This window comes from Enhydra lutris, unplaced genomic scaffold (assembly GCF_002288905.1).
Source record: "Enhydra lutris kenyoni isolate GAN:26980312 unplaced genomic scaffold, ASM228890v2 scaffoldscaffold73, whole genome shotgun sequence".
In the NCBI taxonomy this organism is placed as follows: Eukaryota; Metazoa; Chordata; class Mammalia; order Carnivora; family Mustelidae; genus Enhydra; species Enhydra lutris.
This window is the reverse complement of record NW_019154157.1, coordinates 7,023,307-7,038,845: the sequence shown is the minus strand read 5'-3', so window position 1 is coordinate 7,038,845 and position 15,539 is coordinate 7,023,307. Positions and strand designations below refer to the sequence as shown.

The following is a 15,539-nucleotide window of genomic DNA, read 5'->3' as shown; positions in this document are numbered from 1 at the left end:
ACACATTTTGTTCTGGAAGGTGATCCTCTTGGAAAGCGTCATGGACCATCCACCTGACTCTGCTCAGAGTGTGACGCTTGCAGACAAAGGACTGGCACAAATGCATTGTTCTGCACCCTCCACCTGCCCCCCAAATTATTGTGGGTGGAGGGGGGGCTGCACTGAGAATGCCTCGGCTCCTGGGTCCTGTGTGAGTAAGGTTCCTGCAAAGATTTAGTCAGATGATGTATTCAGTTATTCATTCAGCAAGCAAGCAAACATTGATTGGGCTCCTGCTGTATACTGAGCACTGCTCTGGCTCCCATGCTCCTGTGAAGTCACCAGGAGGGGAAAGGCATTGTCATTCATGTCCATTTTGTGGCTGGCCCTGTGCCAGCGCCATCAAGGCTCACGTGATTAGCATAAGAAATCGAGGCGTACAGTGTTGAGGTGACTATAAAAACGTGAGCAGATTCGCCCACGTACCCCCAGATAACAGCTTGTGTTCCGGGGAAGCAACACACACCTCCTGTGGGTGTTGCCCTCAGTTAATGGTTCCCATGCTTTTCTCCCTCTTCCTGCCTACTGCTCCCACAGCAAACCTCAGTCCTTGACTCAAGTGCCCTCAAGACCCGGGTGCAACTCAGCAAGAGAAGCCGCCGCCGGGCTCCCATCTCCCACTCCCTCCGGCGCAGCCGAGTTAGTGAGTCAGAGAGCAAGTCTCCTTTGGAGGAGGAGGCCGACAGTGCGTGGATGTTCAAGGACTCGACAGGTATGCACGCCATGCCCTCCTTTCTCCACGGACGCCACCCTGAACAGCAGGACGGCGCAAGGACTACATGAGGATCAGGCGGCTGCCAGTGACCTCGGTGCTCTTTTCTTTGCGACAGAAGAGAAATCTCCCAAGAGGGAAGAGTCAGATGAGGAGGAGGAGAAGCCTTCCAGGGCTGAGAGGACCCCCACCAGCCACCCACAGAGGATGCCTGTGTTTCCAGGCATGGACCCCGCAGTGCTAAAGGTACCGAGCTTCACACCTAGAGCTACGCTCAACCAACCTCGCAGGGAGGAGAACAGGCCCCAGGTGTCCTTCATCCCCTCCCTCTTCCCCCTCCCTCCCTGCCTTCTTTCCTTCCTCCCTCCCTTCCCTTCCTTCCCTCCCATCCCTCCTCTCTTCCCTGCTCTGTCACTCCCTCCCTCCCTTTCTTCCTCCATCCCTTCCCTTCTCCCTTCCCCCCTCCCTCTCTCCCTTCCTTCCCTCCTCCCTCTCTCCTTTCCTTCCTTCTTTCCCTCCTCCCCTCCTCCCTCTCCATTCTGAAACAGTTCCACTCACAAGAAGTTGCAGAAATAGTTCAGGGGGTCCGCACACACCCCTCACACAGCTTTCCCCAGTGACAACTCACACTGCCACAACGCCTGCCATTTTTGCAGGAGTAGAAAGTCAGTAAACAGCAGCTGCACACTTGTCCCTGTGGTTGGTTTTACAGGCCTCAAAAATGGGAACAACTGGCGGCCGCTGTACTAGGCCAGCGGTTTCCCGCCTCTCCTCTCCATCATCGGAACAAAGGATGTGTCACAGGGCAGCCTAACACAGCAGGCAGCAAAGGTGCTGGGCTCCCCGAGGACACTCCACGTAGCTCCCTGGGCTCCCCGTGGACACTCCACACAGCTCCTGAGGCCTGGCCTTGGGTCCCAGGACACGGCTCAGCAACCCCCCTGCTGTCCAGACAAGGCTCTTGAGATTCGTGCTATCTTTAGCTTGAGCTCCTTGAACCTGGGGCAGCCACACCTGCTCCAGGCACTCCCAGCCATGGGCAACACTCAGCTGTACTAACCATCAGCAGAGACTACCGGGCTTGTTCTGGAAGGAGCCCCGGGGTCAGGGTTGAGGTTGGGCAGACCTGTGAATCCCAGGTCTTGGAAACTGTGTGATTTGGGCCCACTGCTTGACCTTTGGCCTTCAGGCTACTCTTCTGTAAAACACAGAGAGCCAGCCTCTGCTTCGGGCTAATGTGTGTCATATACGTTAGGCCTGGTTAGAGTCCAAATGGTGGACACTCAGCACACCGAGGGGTCAGGCGGACGATGGTGATGGGGGCCGTCCAGTGTTACGTGGGGATAGTGGCCACCTGCCACCATCACACCCCGGGCCCCTGGGGGAACTCTGTACACACCATACTGCCATCCCATCCCCCACCATGCCTACCAGAAAAGGAGGGAAATCCACCCTGCCTTTTTCCTGTGGGAATGTGATAGTCGAAACTCATTTTAGGGGCACTTGTGTGGCTCAGTTGTTAAGCATCTGCCTTCGGCTCAGGTCATGATCCTGGGGTCCTGGGATCGAGCTCCATGTCAGCTCCCTGCTCTATGGTAAGTCTGCTTCTCCCTCTGCTTGGGTTCCCTCTCTCGCTGTGTCTCTCTCTGTGTCACATAGATAAATAAAATCTTTTTCTTTTAAGATTTTATTTATTTATGTGACACAGAGAGGGAGAGGGGTAAGCAGAAAGAGAACGGGGAAGCAGGCTCCCCGCCGAGCAGAGATCCCGATGCGGGTCTTGATCCTGGGACCCTGAGATCATGACCTGAGTTGAGGGCAGAGCCCCAACCTACTGAGCCACCCAGGCGCCCTAAATAAAATCTTTAAAAACAAACAAACAAACAAACAAAAACCTCATTTATCCATGTGGACACAGGACCAAGAAGCTTAGCACAGCTGAATGTCAAGTGGAAGATGCGGCCATTACCTCCATGCCAGGGTTCATGGGCAGCTAAAGGAGACAGAACATCCCAACCCGAGAGCATATAAATGGTGGCTTTTCCATCAAAGAGGAGAGGACATGATTGTGCGGGGTTATAGTGGTGGTTCTTTGATTCTAGTGGCCAAGGGTGACTGGGTAGACTACTTGCCTGGTGTCTGATTTCTCTCAGCCTCCAAGGTCAGGCGGCATCTCCCCCACCCCTGTGTTGCCTGCCTGGGTCCGTTCAGTTGCTGGGGGGCCCTGTTGTTGCCCTACAGCGACAGTGCCTTCAGATGGGAGCCTTCCGCAGACCAGAGGCGGTTACAGACGTGGCTCTCTTCTCTCCCCAGGCTCAACTGCACAAGAGGCCAGAGGCTGACAGCCCCAGCGAGGCCCCAGGCTGGGCCCCCCAGCCCAAGACGCCCAAGGCTCCCTTCGCTCTGGGCAGTCGCGTGCTGCCCTCCAGCGTGGAGAAGGACGACAGGTGAGGGGACTTGAGGAGGAGGCCTCCACCCTAAACCCAGGGTGGGGGCTTGTCGGGTCTTAGAGCTGCATTCAAAGGGAGTTGCAGCTGTGTCTTTCCCTCTAAATTTGCTCACACGAACTCCCGGCAGCCTGAGAGCTAAACACATACGCGCAGAGATGGGGAAAGAGGACCAGGAATGAGGCTGGCTGGCCTCGCTCTCCGCGCTCCCTCCACATCCTACTTGGAGATCCAGGGCTGTGTTGTGGGAAGACTACATACCTAGCCCAGCCCTCTCCAGATTGGTGGGGAAACTGAGGAATCCTCCCTCCTCTTACCCTCCAGGGAAGGGCCTTTGTCTCAGGAGAATCAGGGAGACCCAGGAAGATGGATAGAAGGGCACGGCCAGGCTGAATGACATCCGCTGAATTCAGCTGCCTTGCGTGGAGCCACTGCCCCCATCCTAGGCTGGGCCAACACAACACAGAGATGAGCCCTGCACAGCACCTGTCCCCTCCCCACCAGGGGGCTCCCAGACTAGGCACTCTGGCAACCGGGGTTGGACTTTACAGAGCATAGCTCTGAAAAAAAAACACACATCACACAACCAACTTCATCCCAGTGGTGCAACTGACAAGCTGCTTGGCCTGGGGGAGTCACTCTGCCTCTCTGAGCCTCAACCTCTTTATCTGCAAAATGGGTTTACTCCTCATTCTAACCTTCCAGGGTGGTCATGAGGAAGAAAAGAAGAAGGGTGTGCAGAGCCCTTTGCATTGGCGCTGGCTTGCAGACGTGCTCAATAAAGGAGCGTGGGATTCTGGGGTGCCTGGGGCGCTCAGTCAGCTGAGCGTTTGACTCTTGTTTTCGGCTCAGGTCATGATCTCGGGGTCCTGAGATGGAGTTCCAGGTCGGGCTCCTCACTGGGCATGGAGCCTGCTTAAAATTCTCACTCTCCCACTCCCCACCTCTTCCTGGTGCTAAGAAAAAGAAGAGAGAGAGAGTGGGATTCTTTTCACAAGTTAAGACATAAAAGTTAAGAATTATTCACACTAATGTTGTAATGTTTTTTTTTAAGATTTTATTTATTTATTTGACAGACAGAGATCACAAGTAGGCAGAGAGGCAGGCAGAGAGAGAGGAGGAAGCAGACTCCCTGCTGAGCAGAGAGCCCGACATGGGGCTTGATCCCAGAACCCTGAGATCATGACCTGAGCTGAAGGCAGAGGCTTAACGCACTGAACCACCCAGGCACCCCTAATGTTGTAATGTTTTAAGTGCTGTGATAGAGCAGTGAGTTCGGAAGCTACAGCCCACAGGCCAGATTTCAGCCCACTGTCTGTTTTTGTAAATAAAGCTTTATTGGCACACAGCCACACCCATTCCTCTCCGTATTGTGTCCGGCTGCTCTCCTGTTTGGGCTGCAGAGTTGGCTAGTTGTAGCAGACACCCCATGACCCACAAAGTCAAAACTACTTCCCATCTGGCTCTTTATCTGACCCCCATGATAGAGGAAGGACTCGAAACCTGAACCTGAGGAAGAAAAGTGCAGAAAAAGGCTTCCAAGAGAAGGAGTTGCCTGGGCTGAGTCATGATAGACAAAAAGAGGGCAGCATGAGGGGGTCCCAGGCTGAAGTCACAGCACATGCAAAGGCCTGGAGGCCTGACATTACAAGGGAGCTATAGGCAGGGCCTATTACCAGAGCATAGAGTGTGCTGTGGGAAGCAAAAGGACAAGAGGTGAAGAGAAACAAGGCCGTAGTTGAGAGAGATTGAGATTGAGATTGATTTTAAGGAACTGGCTTCCCTAATCATGGGTACCAGCAAGTTCAAAATCTGTAAGGCACATAGATAAGCTAGAGACTCAAGGAAGAACCAGTATTGTAGTTTAAGTACCCAAAGTGGTCTGTGATCAGAATTCCCTCTTCTTCTGGAGAGGTCAGTCTTTTTTTGGCAAGATCTTCAACTGATTGGGTGAGGCCCACCCGTAATAGGGAGGGTAATCTGCTTTATTCAAAGCCTACTGACTTAAATATTAATTTCATCTTAAAAAATGCCTTCACAGAACCATCTAGAAAAATGTTCATCCAAATACTTAGGTACAGTGGCCTAGCCAAGTTGACACATGCAATTAACCATCATAGGCATTTATGTGGGTGGAGAGCTAGAAGGATGGAGGCGTGCTTGGGGTGACAAATGGATGGACGGAGATAATTCATGTGTCAACGCGACTTCACAGCTGCAGATTTTTTCACAGAATGGGCATACCGTGATTTATTTACCATTCCTTGTTACTAGGGACTTTGTTTAATTCCCGTTTCTTGCTCCTCAGTTGTGTTAACACAGGCATCTTTACCACCTGCAAGTACCTGGCTCAGCATCGCCTGGGCACTGAGGATGTGGGGTCGGGTGCCTCACAGCCCTGCCTGCAAGGAGCCCTCAGTCTGGCTCGCACTTGACTCTCACTGGCTTTGTGGTTTCAGGTCAGAAGAGCCCTCTCCCCAATGGTTAAAGGAGCTAAAATCCAAGAAGAGGCAAAGCCTGTATGAGAACCAAGCTTGAGCAGGTATGAAGTGGGAGGCACAGTGGGGAGCCTGGACCCGGAAGCCAAGGGCCAGAGACTTGAGGAGAGAGAAGGGAAAATGGGTGCGGGTGTTCTGGGTTCCAGTGAAGAGGGTAGTGCTGATCTGTTTCCTCTTAAGGGAAAAAACCCAGGTGGACAGCCTGGTCGAGGAACCTAGGATAACCTAGGCTCTGGGCTCATGCACTTCTCACTGCATCTCAAAACCCTTTTATAAAGTGGAAAGGGGGACATCAGCAATTAGCTTAATCCAAAATGTCTCCCCAATTTTTACATGCATATGCAACCTGTATGATTAAAATTTAACTTGGAAAAAAAAAGAGGACTAAGAAGGTCAAATGATTAGATGTGCCCTGGTGTGGGTCCCAAGTGACTTCATATCTTAGAGGAACATTAGGTTCCCCATCTGTGAAATGGGGTAATAGCCCCCATGTCATCGAGGGGCCCCTGGGGCTCACTGAAGAGGCGCTGACATGCTGGTGGTCAGTCCTAGGTGTGGGAACATATGGCTCACAATCCCTAGAAGCTGGCTCTGATATGAGTAGCCCAGGAGACCCTCCAGCCCCTTACCTGTAAATCTCAGATCCAGAAAACACGGACAACGAAGGATTTTCATGACTTACTTAGTAGCAGAGCCTGATCTACGTGGTTGTCTGTGCTTTACGCTGTGGGTATAATCCAGGGGCATTTCATAATATATATGTATGCCTATGTGCATGTGTGTATGTGTCTACAATAAACCCTACCCCACCAAATTCTAAATTCCCAGGTAATCTGTGCTCAAGGGTTTTGGATAAGGAATGGGATCCTGTGTTGGTTTTTGTGTTTAGTGCTATATACGTCATATCTCTGTGAACCTTCCAGCCATCCATTTGAGGAAACAGGCTGGAACCCTAACCTGACCTTACACTTCCCATGGGTTCTACTGCATTTGGCCACCTGTCCCCTTCCTCACCTGACTCCAAAAAAAAAAAAAAAAAAAAAAGTAATCTTTCCTGGCCTGTGACCTGTGGGGTTGGGGGCTGACCATCTAGGAAAATACCAGACAAGGTTTAAAGGCTTGATGGCAGAGACACCGAGGGTCCCATGTTCCCCTTGCTGACACCAGGACTGTCTCCTCCTCTCCAGACAGGGGACACTGCCACGTCTAATGAACAGAAGCCTTAACTGTCAGAACCCGAAGATGAGGCCATGCTGATGCTGTTCCTGCCTAGACCCTTCCAGCCTGGTGGAGAACACGGCTCGGTGACTCCCGCCCCCTGCAGAGACTCTCCCCAGATCGGGATGCGAAGACCCACCCTCCTCCAGCACCTGCACGTCTCCCCAGACAACACTTGAGGCTGAGAACAAAGCCAGGCTGCCCAGAATTGTCCATGCTGGTGGTTTTGTGTTTTACGTAAACAATGTCCATTTCCGCTCTCTGTCTCCACCTGGAGACATCACTCCAGGAACATCAATCTGAGTTGGACCATCTCCCCAGGCTCCGGAAAACACCTGTATTGTGAAAGTATCCCTTGTCCCGACACCAGGGGAGGTCCCTTTCAAAAGCCTATTTCCGAGGAAGAAGAAACTCAAGTTTCCTGCTGTAATTGTGGCCCAAGGCAGCATCACTGGGTTGGGCTGTGTTTGGTTTTTTGGTGAGTTCCATCTCCCTCCCTCTCCAAGAATCAGCAGCTCCAGTGTTTTAAACATACCCATCCTCATTTCAGGTGTGTTTATCCTTACAATGGGGCTGTGTGCAGAGATGATTTGTTCATTATACATCACTTTGGTTTGCTTTAGAAGGCGTTAAAGCAATAATTCAGCCAATTTTCTTTGAAATTTGATATGTATATATGTTTTTTACTTTCAAGAGCAGAAGGAAAGGTGTATGAATAATTTGCTTGAAGTATCCGATCATCTCAGGTTATCTTACCCCTATCCGTGCTTTAAAAAAAAAAATTCCAGCTGTCACCTCTGTGTATATATTTTCCTGGTTTCTTTTCATTTGAGCTCTGGTTTCTGTGGAGTGACCTTTGTCCCTTGGCCTCAAGGGTTCATCAGTGGCAGCAGCCCGGATGGCAGTTCCTTTCCCTCTCAAACAGCAGACCCGCCCTGAGAATCTTCTTCTCCAGTCTTTTTTTGAAAAGCACCCAAGATACTGGCATAGAAGATTCATTCCAAATTGGAACAAATGCATGAATGGGGGGAGGGTTCTTCTGTTTCTTCTCACCTCTTCCTTCTACCACTCCCCCGCCCCACCCCTTGCAAACTCCACCTGACAGAGTGCTTGCTTTAGGTCCAAATGTAGGAAGGGAGGATCTTGCTGAAATCCTTCTCTGGACAGAAGTGCTGGATGCTAGGTGACAGAGTATAGGGTTTGCCTTGCCTCTTTTTTTTCTTCCTTTCTCTAAGCTCATTCCCAGGAATCTCTAAGACCTCTGGAGGTCATAGGCACTCTCTACATGGTCTTTATTTTTGGAAATCCTCAACACCAGCCTCCTCCACCTCTGAAACCCAAGGCTCCAGCAAACATCCCAGATAGGCTTGACTGGCCACCTGCCATGCCTGGAGTTGCCATAAACCGTGTGCCAATCCTGCTGGGGAGATGCCTGTTGGTGAGAAAGACACCTGGGACAGTTCACAGGGCCCCCTGTGACTGCTGAGGGGCCCCAGCACTGAGTTTCCTAAGGCTAGATATGGAGGGGATGGGTCTTACCCATTGATTTCCCAAGACATGCAAGTCTTTCTTGAAAATCCATTATTTGCAAATGGTGTCAAAACATACTTTCCTTCTCCCTGGCCATGTCTCCAGGAGTCTCCATTTGTCTCCCCATCTCTCCTCTCTCATCATCCTTTACCATCTCTTCCTTCACTTGGGGTGAAGGATGGAGAGCAACCTGTTTCTCCAGGTTCAGCACCACGGACAGGGACTGAAGCTCCTCCCCACCCCAGGTCCTGTTGGGTGACCTTGGGCTACCAATGGGCAGTTGTTGGACCCTGTCACCCACCAAGCCTTTTGCATCTGGAGCCTCCTGTCTAGAGATTTGGCCCTGCTTGATAATAGTTTGTGTTCTTTTCATTCCCTGAGTTAGTGGTCAGTCAGTTTTCTTTGGCCATTAGGTGGAGATTTGATTCCTCCAGGAACTGCTGCTTTGGGTGAATTTTCTTTTCTTTCTTTTCCTTTCTTTCTTTCTTTCTTTTAGATCTGGTTAATGTTCTGTTTTGTGGGGTTTGTGGTTTTGTTTTGTTTTGTTTTGTTTTTAAGTTCGACACAAGACCTGAGCTAAGATCAAGAGTCAGATGCTTAACCAAATGAGCCATCCAGGAGCCCCTAGATCTGGTTAATGTTTTGAAACAATGTTGATACAATGGCTTTCCAGGTCAGTAGGTCCCCTTTAAAGTCACTCCTCATGTTCTGACCAATGCTTCCTGGCTGCTGTCTGTCTTTCCTTCAGGTGGGAAGGGCCCCTTGGTACCATCTTAGACAATAGGAACTGATCTGCTCTATTCAATGAGACTATAGATACAACGCAAAACTCTCTGATTCTTAATTACTTATGTCTTAGCCCAAGTATACCCAACAGGAAAGAAAAACACGAGAATTAACCTGGAGACTTAAACTTGAGATTAACCTGGAGATCTTTTGCCTAACCTCCCACACCTTAATTGGAAACAGAAATCCATTTAATTCCTTGGTGATTAAAACATACAAAGTCTACCCCCCTCCCATGAAACTGATGAGAGCAGCCTCACCTCTCCATTGCACAGCGGACCCTCACAGTGGGTCAGAAGCCACCCTGTCCATGAAGACTCCCCTTGACCCTGGACCCCGCTATGCTCAGTCCAGTGAAGTTAGAAGTGACTGATGCTTGGAACTTTTTCAGATAGCTGGGCAAGTGCGTTGTTGGTTTTCCCTTCTTCGTAAGCTGAGTGAGCTCTCTGGCGCTAAGCGAGAGGTTGTTTGCTAGTTTCTTGAGTTGGCCTGGAGCCGCCTTTGGAAATCTATTTTTAAACTAACTTAATATGCCTTAATCGTTTGTATGCAATCAAGTCACCTGCCCTCATCCAATCAACTTTCTGGGGGCCTTTGGCTCTCCTTAAATGAGAGTCTTTCATAGAACGCAAATCCCTATGTATGTACAATCTCTACACACACACACACACCCTTTGTACATTAGCATTTTGATGGCTGGTGTTTTGATAAGTCCATATCTAGATCCCCTTCCTCATGGCCCTTGCCTGATGAAACAGAGGCCTTTGGCCTATGAAATCCCACAGTGGGGCCTCAAAAATTAGTATTGTGGAGAATTCCTTGGTGCCCCCAGAGAAATTCTGGTGAAACTGAAGCCTCGTGTTGTTTCATGTTGGGGGTTTTGAGTGACACAGACCTGACAGCCTCAGGTTATCCAGGATTCGAGAAGAGGACAATCAGGTGGGAGCTCTTCCAGGGAGAGAGGCCAACTCCTTTCAGACAAAGGTGTTTGCCTTTGTGCATCCAGGGAAACGTATTGCTAAGGAGCGAATATAGAAATAGGCTCGAGCCTGAGGTCCCAGAGCTTAGAGGCTGTGCAAGGGAGTGGAGGAAACCATTGGCATGCTTCCCCCGGCAGAAGGGAGCTCAGCTGCTTGTCCTCAGCCCTAGCGGCTGCCTCGTCCGCTTAACGCTTGTACATTTAAATTTCCACTATGATGCCCCCAGATTGCCCCAGAAGCTAGGCATGATCACAAAGCTGAAAATCCACAGGTGTGTGGTCAGATCACCTCCAAAACTACGTGCTTTTTTAAAGGTGACTTGGGCCTGCTTGGAAGACAGTGTCCCACGGAGAGGACTGGAGCCTGCCTCTCCCTCACCAGTGTCTGCTTTGTGCCCTCAATCCCCGTGACTCCCCTCCCCTGACGCCCCCCATCCCATCACTCAGTACAGGAAGCCAGATTACTTAGCCTTCGTGTAAACTAGCATTTCAGGGTGAACCCGAGGGGGAGATGTGGAGGCAGGAGAAAAGTTCCATCCAACGGAAGACAACCTCGCCCCTAAGTTACACCGTGACAGATAACTGCAGTCACGGGGAAGCCTGCCACACCCTCAATTGTGCCTTTCTTCCTCCACCACGTGTTAAAACGTGGAAGCAAAACTCCCATGGCCTCGTGAGTCCACGGGGTAAGAGGGACAATGTTGACGTGGAGGGAGCCACTCCATATCTGGAAGGGGGCCCACCCTCGGCGACAGCCACCTGGGGAGCCATGGATCCGGGTTCTGCTGAGGAGCTGCTATGAGTCAACCCTGTTGGGATTTGGGGGAACTGAGGTTCTGAAAATTCAGAGCCACGTGGAAAGCCACGGTCTTCACCAGCCTCTCCCCTTTGGCTCCCACCCCTCTAGAATTTGCTTTCTCTGGTTTGGATTGGGTCCTTCAGGGAGGGGTGCAGAAATCTTGTGTTCTGGAAAATCAGCCTGAGGTTCCTAGCAAATTAACCTTTTAAAATCAATCAGCTTATCCCCCTCCCCCACCCCCAAATTTCCTTAAAGAGTCACCCTGTAACCTGCTACCTGATAATCTTCCTCCATGAATCAGACTGGCTTTTTTTTTTTTTTTTTTTTGGACAATCTCTAGTGGTGTCACACCTGCAAAAACAAACAAAAAAACCCAAACAAACAAAACCATGCCATTGTCTAAAGAACAATTTGAGCTTTTTGCCGGTCCCATTCCACATAGCCTTATAGATCTGTAAACTGGGGGCTCACAAAGTAATATATTGTGTTATGGAAGATATTTTGTACTGTGTTGTTTCCTGAATCATACCAATATTCTAGAAGTGATGCACTTCCCAGATGACTCTGATCCTCAAAACACTTTGTAAGAAGGGGCGGGGAGTGAAAATACATATAAATACACTATATTTTCCGAGCCTTTCTTCTGAGTCCCTTCCTAAGTCATGGCAGGAAAGAAACTGGAGTCCCGTGTACAGGAAAGTTACACCTGCTGCCTGCTGGCGTTCTTGCAATTGCCTTACGAATTCACAAGCTCTAAGGGGTTCTGAACAGAAGGTGGACGACAGGCACTTTCTTCAATCCCAGAAAGAATCTCTACTCGCGTGACTGAGAATTCATCTAGAAAAACCTATATTTTTAACGTTGAAACAAACGGGGCTTCCTGGACCTCACAGAGTATTGGGTATCTACAAGTGCTTTTATATTTTGTAACTGTAAAGAGGTTTCCTACGCACAGAAGAACAGTTGGGGACCTGGCCAACTGCCGTCACACAGAATGACCTCTGCATGTACAAAGATGTTGCATTCAGACCATGAAAATAGCAAATAAAGCTTTGATGCAAGTTGCACTGAAGAACTCGGTGTGTCAGTGTGTGGATGAATGGGCTCTCCCATGCATGCATGCCCGTCCCCAGCTGAATCGGTCTGTTGTTTGCTGAGCTGGGGGCCACGTGGCAGGAAGCGGGGAGCTGGGGTCCTGGGTGAGAGGGACCCATGGAGACAAAGCAGAATTTCCATTCAACATGGGCTTGAATCCTCACTCTGCCTCCTCCCGGCTGTGAGATATCGCTGAGCATCGGAGCTCCCATATGGGGGATGGTGTTAGTGACCTTAGTGGGCAAGAGTTGAAGGCAGTGGTTCTCAACTGGGTGGATTGTGCGCACCGCCCCCCACCCCCGCCATGACACCTGGCAAAGGCAATGACGGGAAACATTTCTGCTTATTGCAAAGAGGGAAGGGAGATGCTGCTGGCATCTAAGGGTAGAAACTGGGGATTCTGCTCAATATCCCCACAGTGAACAGGACGGCTCCCCCACTACCAAGAGTTAACCGGCCCCAGATGGCAATAGTGCCAATACTGAGAACTCAAGCCCAAGGAAAGGAAACGTGGTGTGTGAAGGTGCTGGGTACACAGTAGGTCCTTGGGATCCTAAAGGATCTGATGGGAGGAAGTCGCACCAGCTCTTTTTTCCCTCTTAGATCGCTAGTAGGTGGTGGCTGCATCCCAAGGTTGGGGTAGAATCCACCTCTGCGTTCTGTGGTCACCAGCAGGAGGTAGTCCCCGGGTTTGAACTATCAATAGTGGGCAGGATCCTCAGTGAGTGGAAGCAAGAAAGTAGCAGCCTGAGCTGAGCGCTTGGTTCCATGATCTCTCTGTGGTTGTCCATTTACGGGTGCTGCTGACCTCCCGCATCTCACCTGAAGTCACACAGGTCCACCTGCTTCCAGAGGGCAGCTACCACCCACAGTGTCCCACCACCATCTCCAGGGGTGTGGGGTAACCGAGTTGTAGGCCGACTGGAGGACTTTAGCCAAAAATCATGACAAAACCAAACCCTGTTCTGTAACAATTCACTCCTTGGCCCTCCCTCCATTTTAGTCTTCCAATAATCACTAATTATACTTAGAAAATGCATGCACCTATGTTTTTGACTTGGATTTGTTTCTTGGTTTCTTTTTTTAAAAGATTTTATTTACTTATTTTACAGAGATCACAAGTAGGCAGAGAGGCAGGCAGAGGGGGGTGGGGGGAAGCAGGCTTCCTGCTGAGCAGAGAGCCTGATGTGGGGCTAGATCCCAGGACCCTGAGATCATGACCTGAGCTGAAGGCAGAGGCTTAACCCACTGAGCCACCCAGGCGCCCCTGTTTCTTGGTTTCTGTTTGTTTGGGTTTGTTTCTTTTGGGGGGTCACAAGGCAACTATCATAATCACCTTTCTTTCTATTAAAGCTAAGATATAGGCCCTGTGGCAAGCCAGCCCCTCCTTCTTTCTGCTGTGTGACTTGGGGTAAATGATTTCACCTCTCTGAATTCAGTTTCTGAGCCATCTTTGAAAGGGGGATTGCAATTCCTTCCCTAAAGAGGCTGGGGGAGGATTAAACATAATGTTCATGAAGCTGGCACAGTGCCTTGCACACAGTAGGTCTTCAATAAATGGGAGTTGTCCATGTATATGCCTTCTATAGGAAGAAAATAAACCTTTGTTGGCTCTGTTACAGCATCCCATGGAAACCCAATTTGAGGGTTATATTTCAGGTCATCTGACCTAAACCTTAGGCCATGTGGCCCATGGGAAAACTGAGTGATTCTGGAGTCCCTCACTTTAAGGGCTGGTGTCCTTCCAAGGCTGTCATTCACCCAAACAGGAAGTAATGGCTCCGGGAAGCCCAAGAAAGGGCACTGGAGAGCTCTACACCCCAATACACCCACCTAGTGCTGTCAGGCTTACCACAAAGCTGATGAGGTCCGTCAGCCCCCAAGACGCCATCAGGGGCCATGGCGGAGGGACACAGGCACTGGGGCCTCCTGGGCCTGCTATTGGAGTGAAATGGCCTGAACGGAATTGGGTGGACAGGGCGCTATGTCAGCAGGCTGAGATGTGCTGGGCTGTCGAAAAGCGCCCATAAATAGGACACTGCTAGCAAAGGCAGACTGAGTCTGCAGACGGTGCTGGCCCCTCTGTTCTTCCTGAGGCTACAGCAGCAGGTTCATTCTGGGACGGGCAGGGTCGGGGAGGCGAGGGCTGCACTTGCAGGCCCAGGCCATTGGGGATCTCCCTGCAGTGTGCACGGCGGACCCCTGCACAAACTGGGGACTCACTTAAGGTTTGGAGCCAAGAGGGAGGACCCCTTTGAGCCACCAAGCTCCACTGGTGTCCGAGGGAGGTGGCCAGGGTTGAGCCCCTGGGCAGGTGCTTAGGGGAAGGGGGCCTCCAAAGACTGAGCATAGCTGGAGTGGGGGAGAAAGCCAATTGGAAGACTGCCAAGGATCCTGGGGGTCTTCCAGGAGCTGGCACTGGGTCTGTGTCTGAAAAGGGTATGGTGTGCTTGTGAGAGAGAGAGGGGAAGGCTGTCATGTTCAATGGGTGTGATGTGACTGTGTGATCACAGGAGCGTGTGTGTGCACGTGTGTGTGTGTGTGTGTGTGTGTGTGTGTGTGTGCTGATAAACTGAAGAACAGTCCCATGTATCCGTGTGTCATGGAGATCATGACAATCCTCCCATGACTACCTTGTCATGACTACCTTGGGTCCTGTCCCCACAGGGATGAAGGGGAACTGTCTCTCTGTGTCTGTGTCTCTTGAAGTGGCTGGTATACACTAAGTGCTTCATAAATGCACATGGAATGAAAAACCAAATGTACGGAAACTGGGCTGCTGCAGGTGTTCCAGGACCCAGTTCCGCATCATGCTTTTTCTAGATGTCTGTCTGTCCCTTTCCTACCAGTCTGTGGTCTCCTGTTCACCCCGGTCACCCAGCAGCAGGCCAGGCACTGAGCAGGTACTCATAGAATCTTTGTTGGACAGAGGAATGAATGAACAGAAGACTAGCCCAGAGCGTGGAGGTGGGAGAGATCCCTGTAGAGGAACCCCACTGAAGCCCACACTTTAGCAGGGTCCAGGCATGGTGTGTCTACACGGAACTTGAAGAATCCCATTTTGCGTGGCGGGAAGCAATTGGCTGAAGGGGAAGGGAAAGGGCAGGCCTTTTGGAGGCAGGCCCCCTCCTGGTGGCTCCCTCACTGTGTGCCTTGGGGAAGTGGCTTCAGCTCACCGGGCCTCAGGTTTCCCTCTATGAAATAGGGATCCTGAACCCACTGACTGTGCCAGTCCCTGTGGCCCATGATGGGCGCTTGGTGGATGTTTGTTGAATGACTGAATGACCGAAGGCAGGGAGTGATGACCATGTCCCATAGGCAGTCCGGCTGAATGCTCATCTTTGACTTCAATCACATCAGCACCTGGTGTGGCCCAGAAGGGACCTGGTGACTCACTCGTTTTCCTTTGGTTGGAGCCAGAGGTGTTCCTGGGGAC

General features: G+C 50.8%; 1 protein-coding gene across 1 annotated transcript in view; it reads left to right on the top strand.

The window, feature by feature from the left end:
* The window catches only part of LOC111160063 (KIAA1671 ortholog), a 125,395-nt gene extending 117,833 nt beyond the window's left edge, over nucleotides 1-7,562 (top strand). Inside the window, exons 7-11 of the mRNA XM_022522873.1 lie at nucleotides 577-751; nucleotides 870-997; nucleotides 3,065-3,198; nucleotides 5,658-5,740; nucleotides 6,884-7,562. Coding sequence (XP_022378581.1) covers nucleotides 577-751; nucleotides 870-997; nucleotides 3,065-3,198; nucleotides 5,658-5,736 — 516 coding nt within the window. The 3' untranslated portion in view covers nucleotides 5,737-5,740; nucleotides 6,884-7,562. The remainder of the gene's footprint in view (nucleotides 1-576; nucleotides 752-869; nucleotides 998-3,064; nucleotides 3,199-5,657; nucleotides 5,741-6,883) is intronic.
* The last annotated feature ends 7,977 nt before the right edge of the window (nucleotides 7,563-15,539 follow it).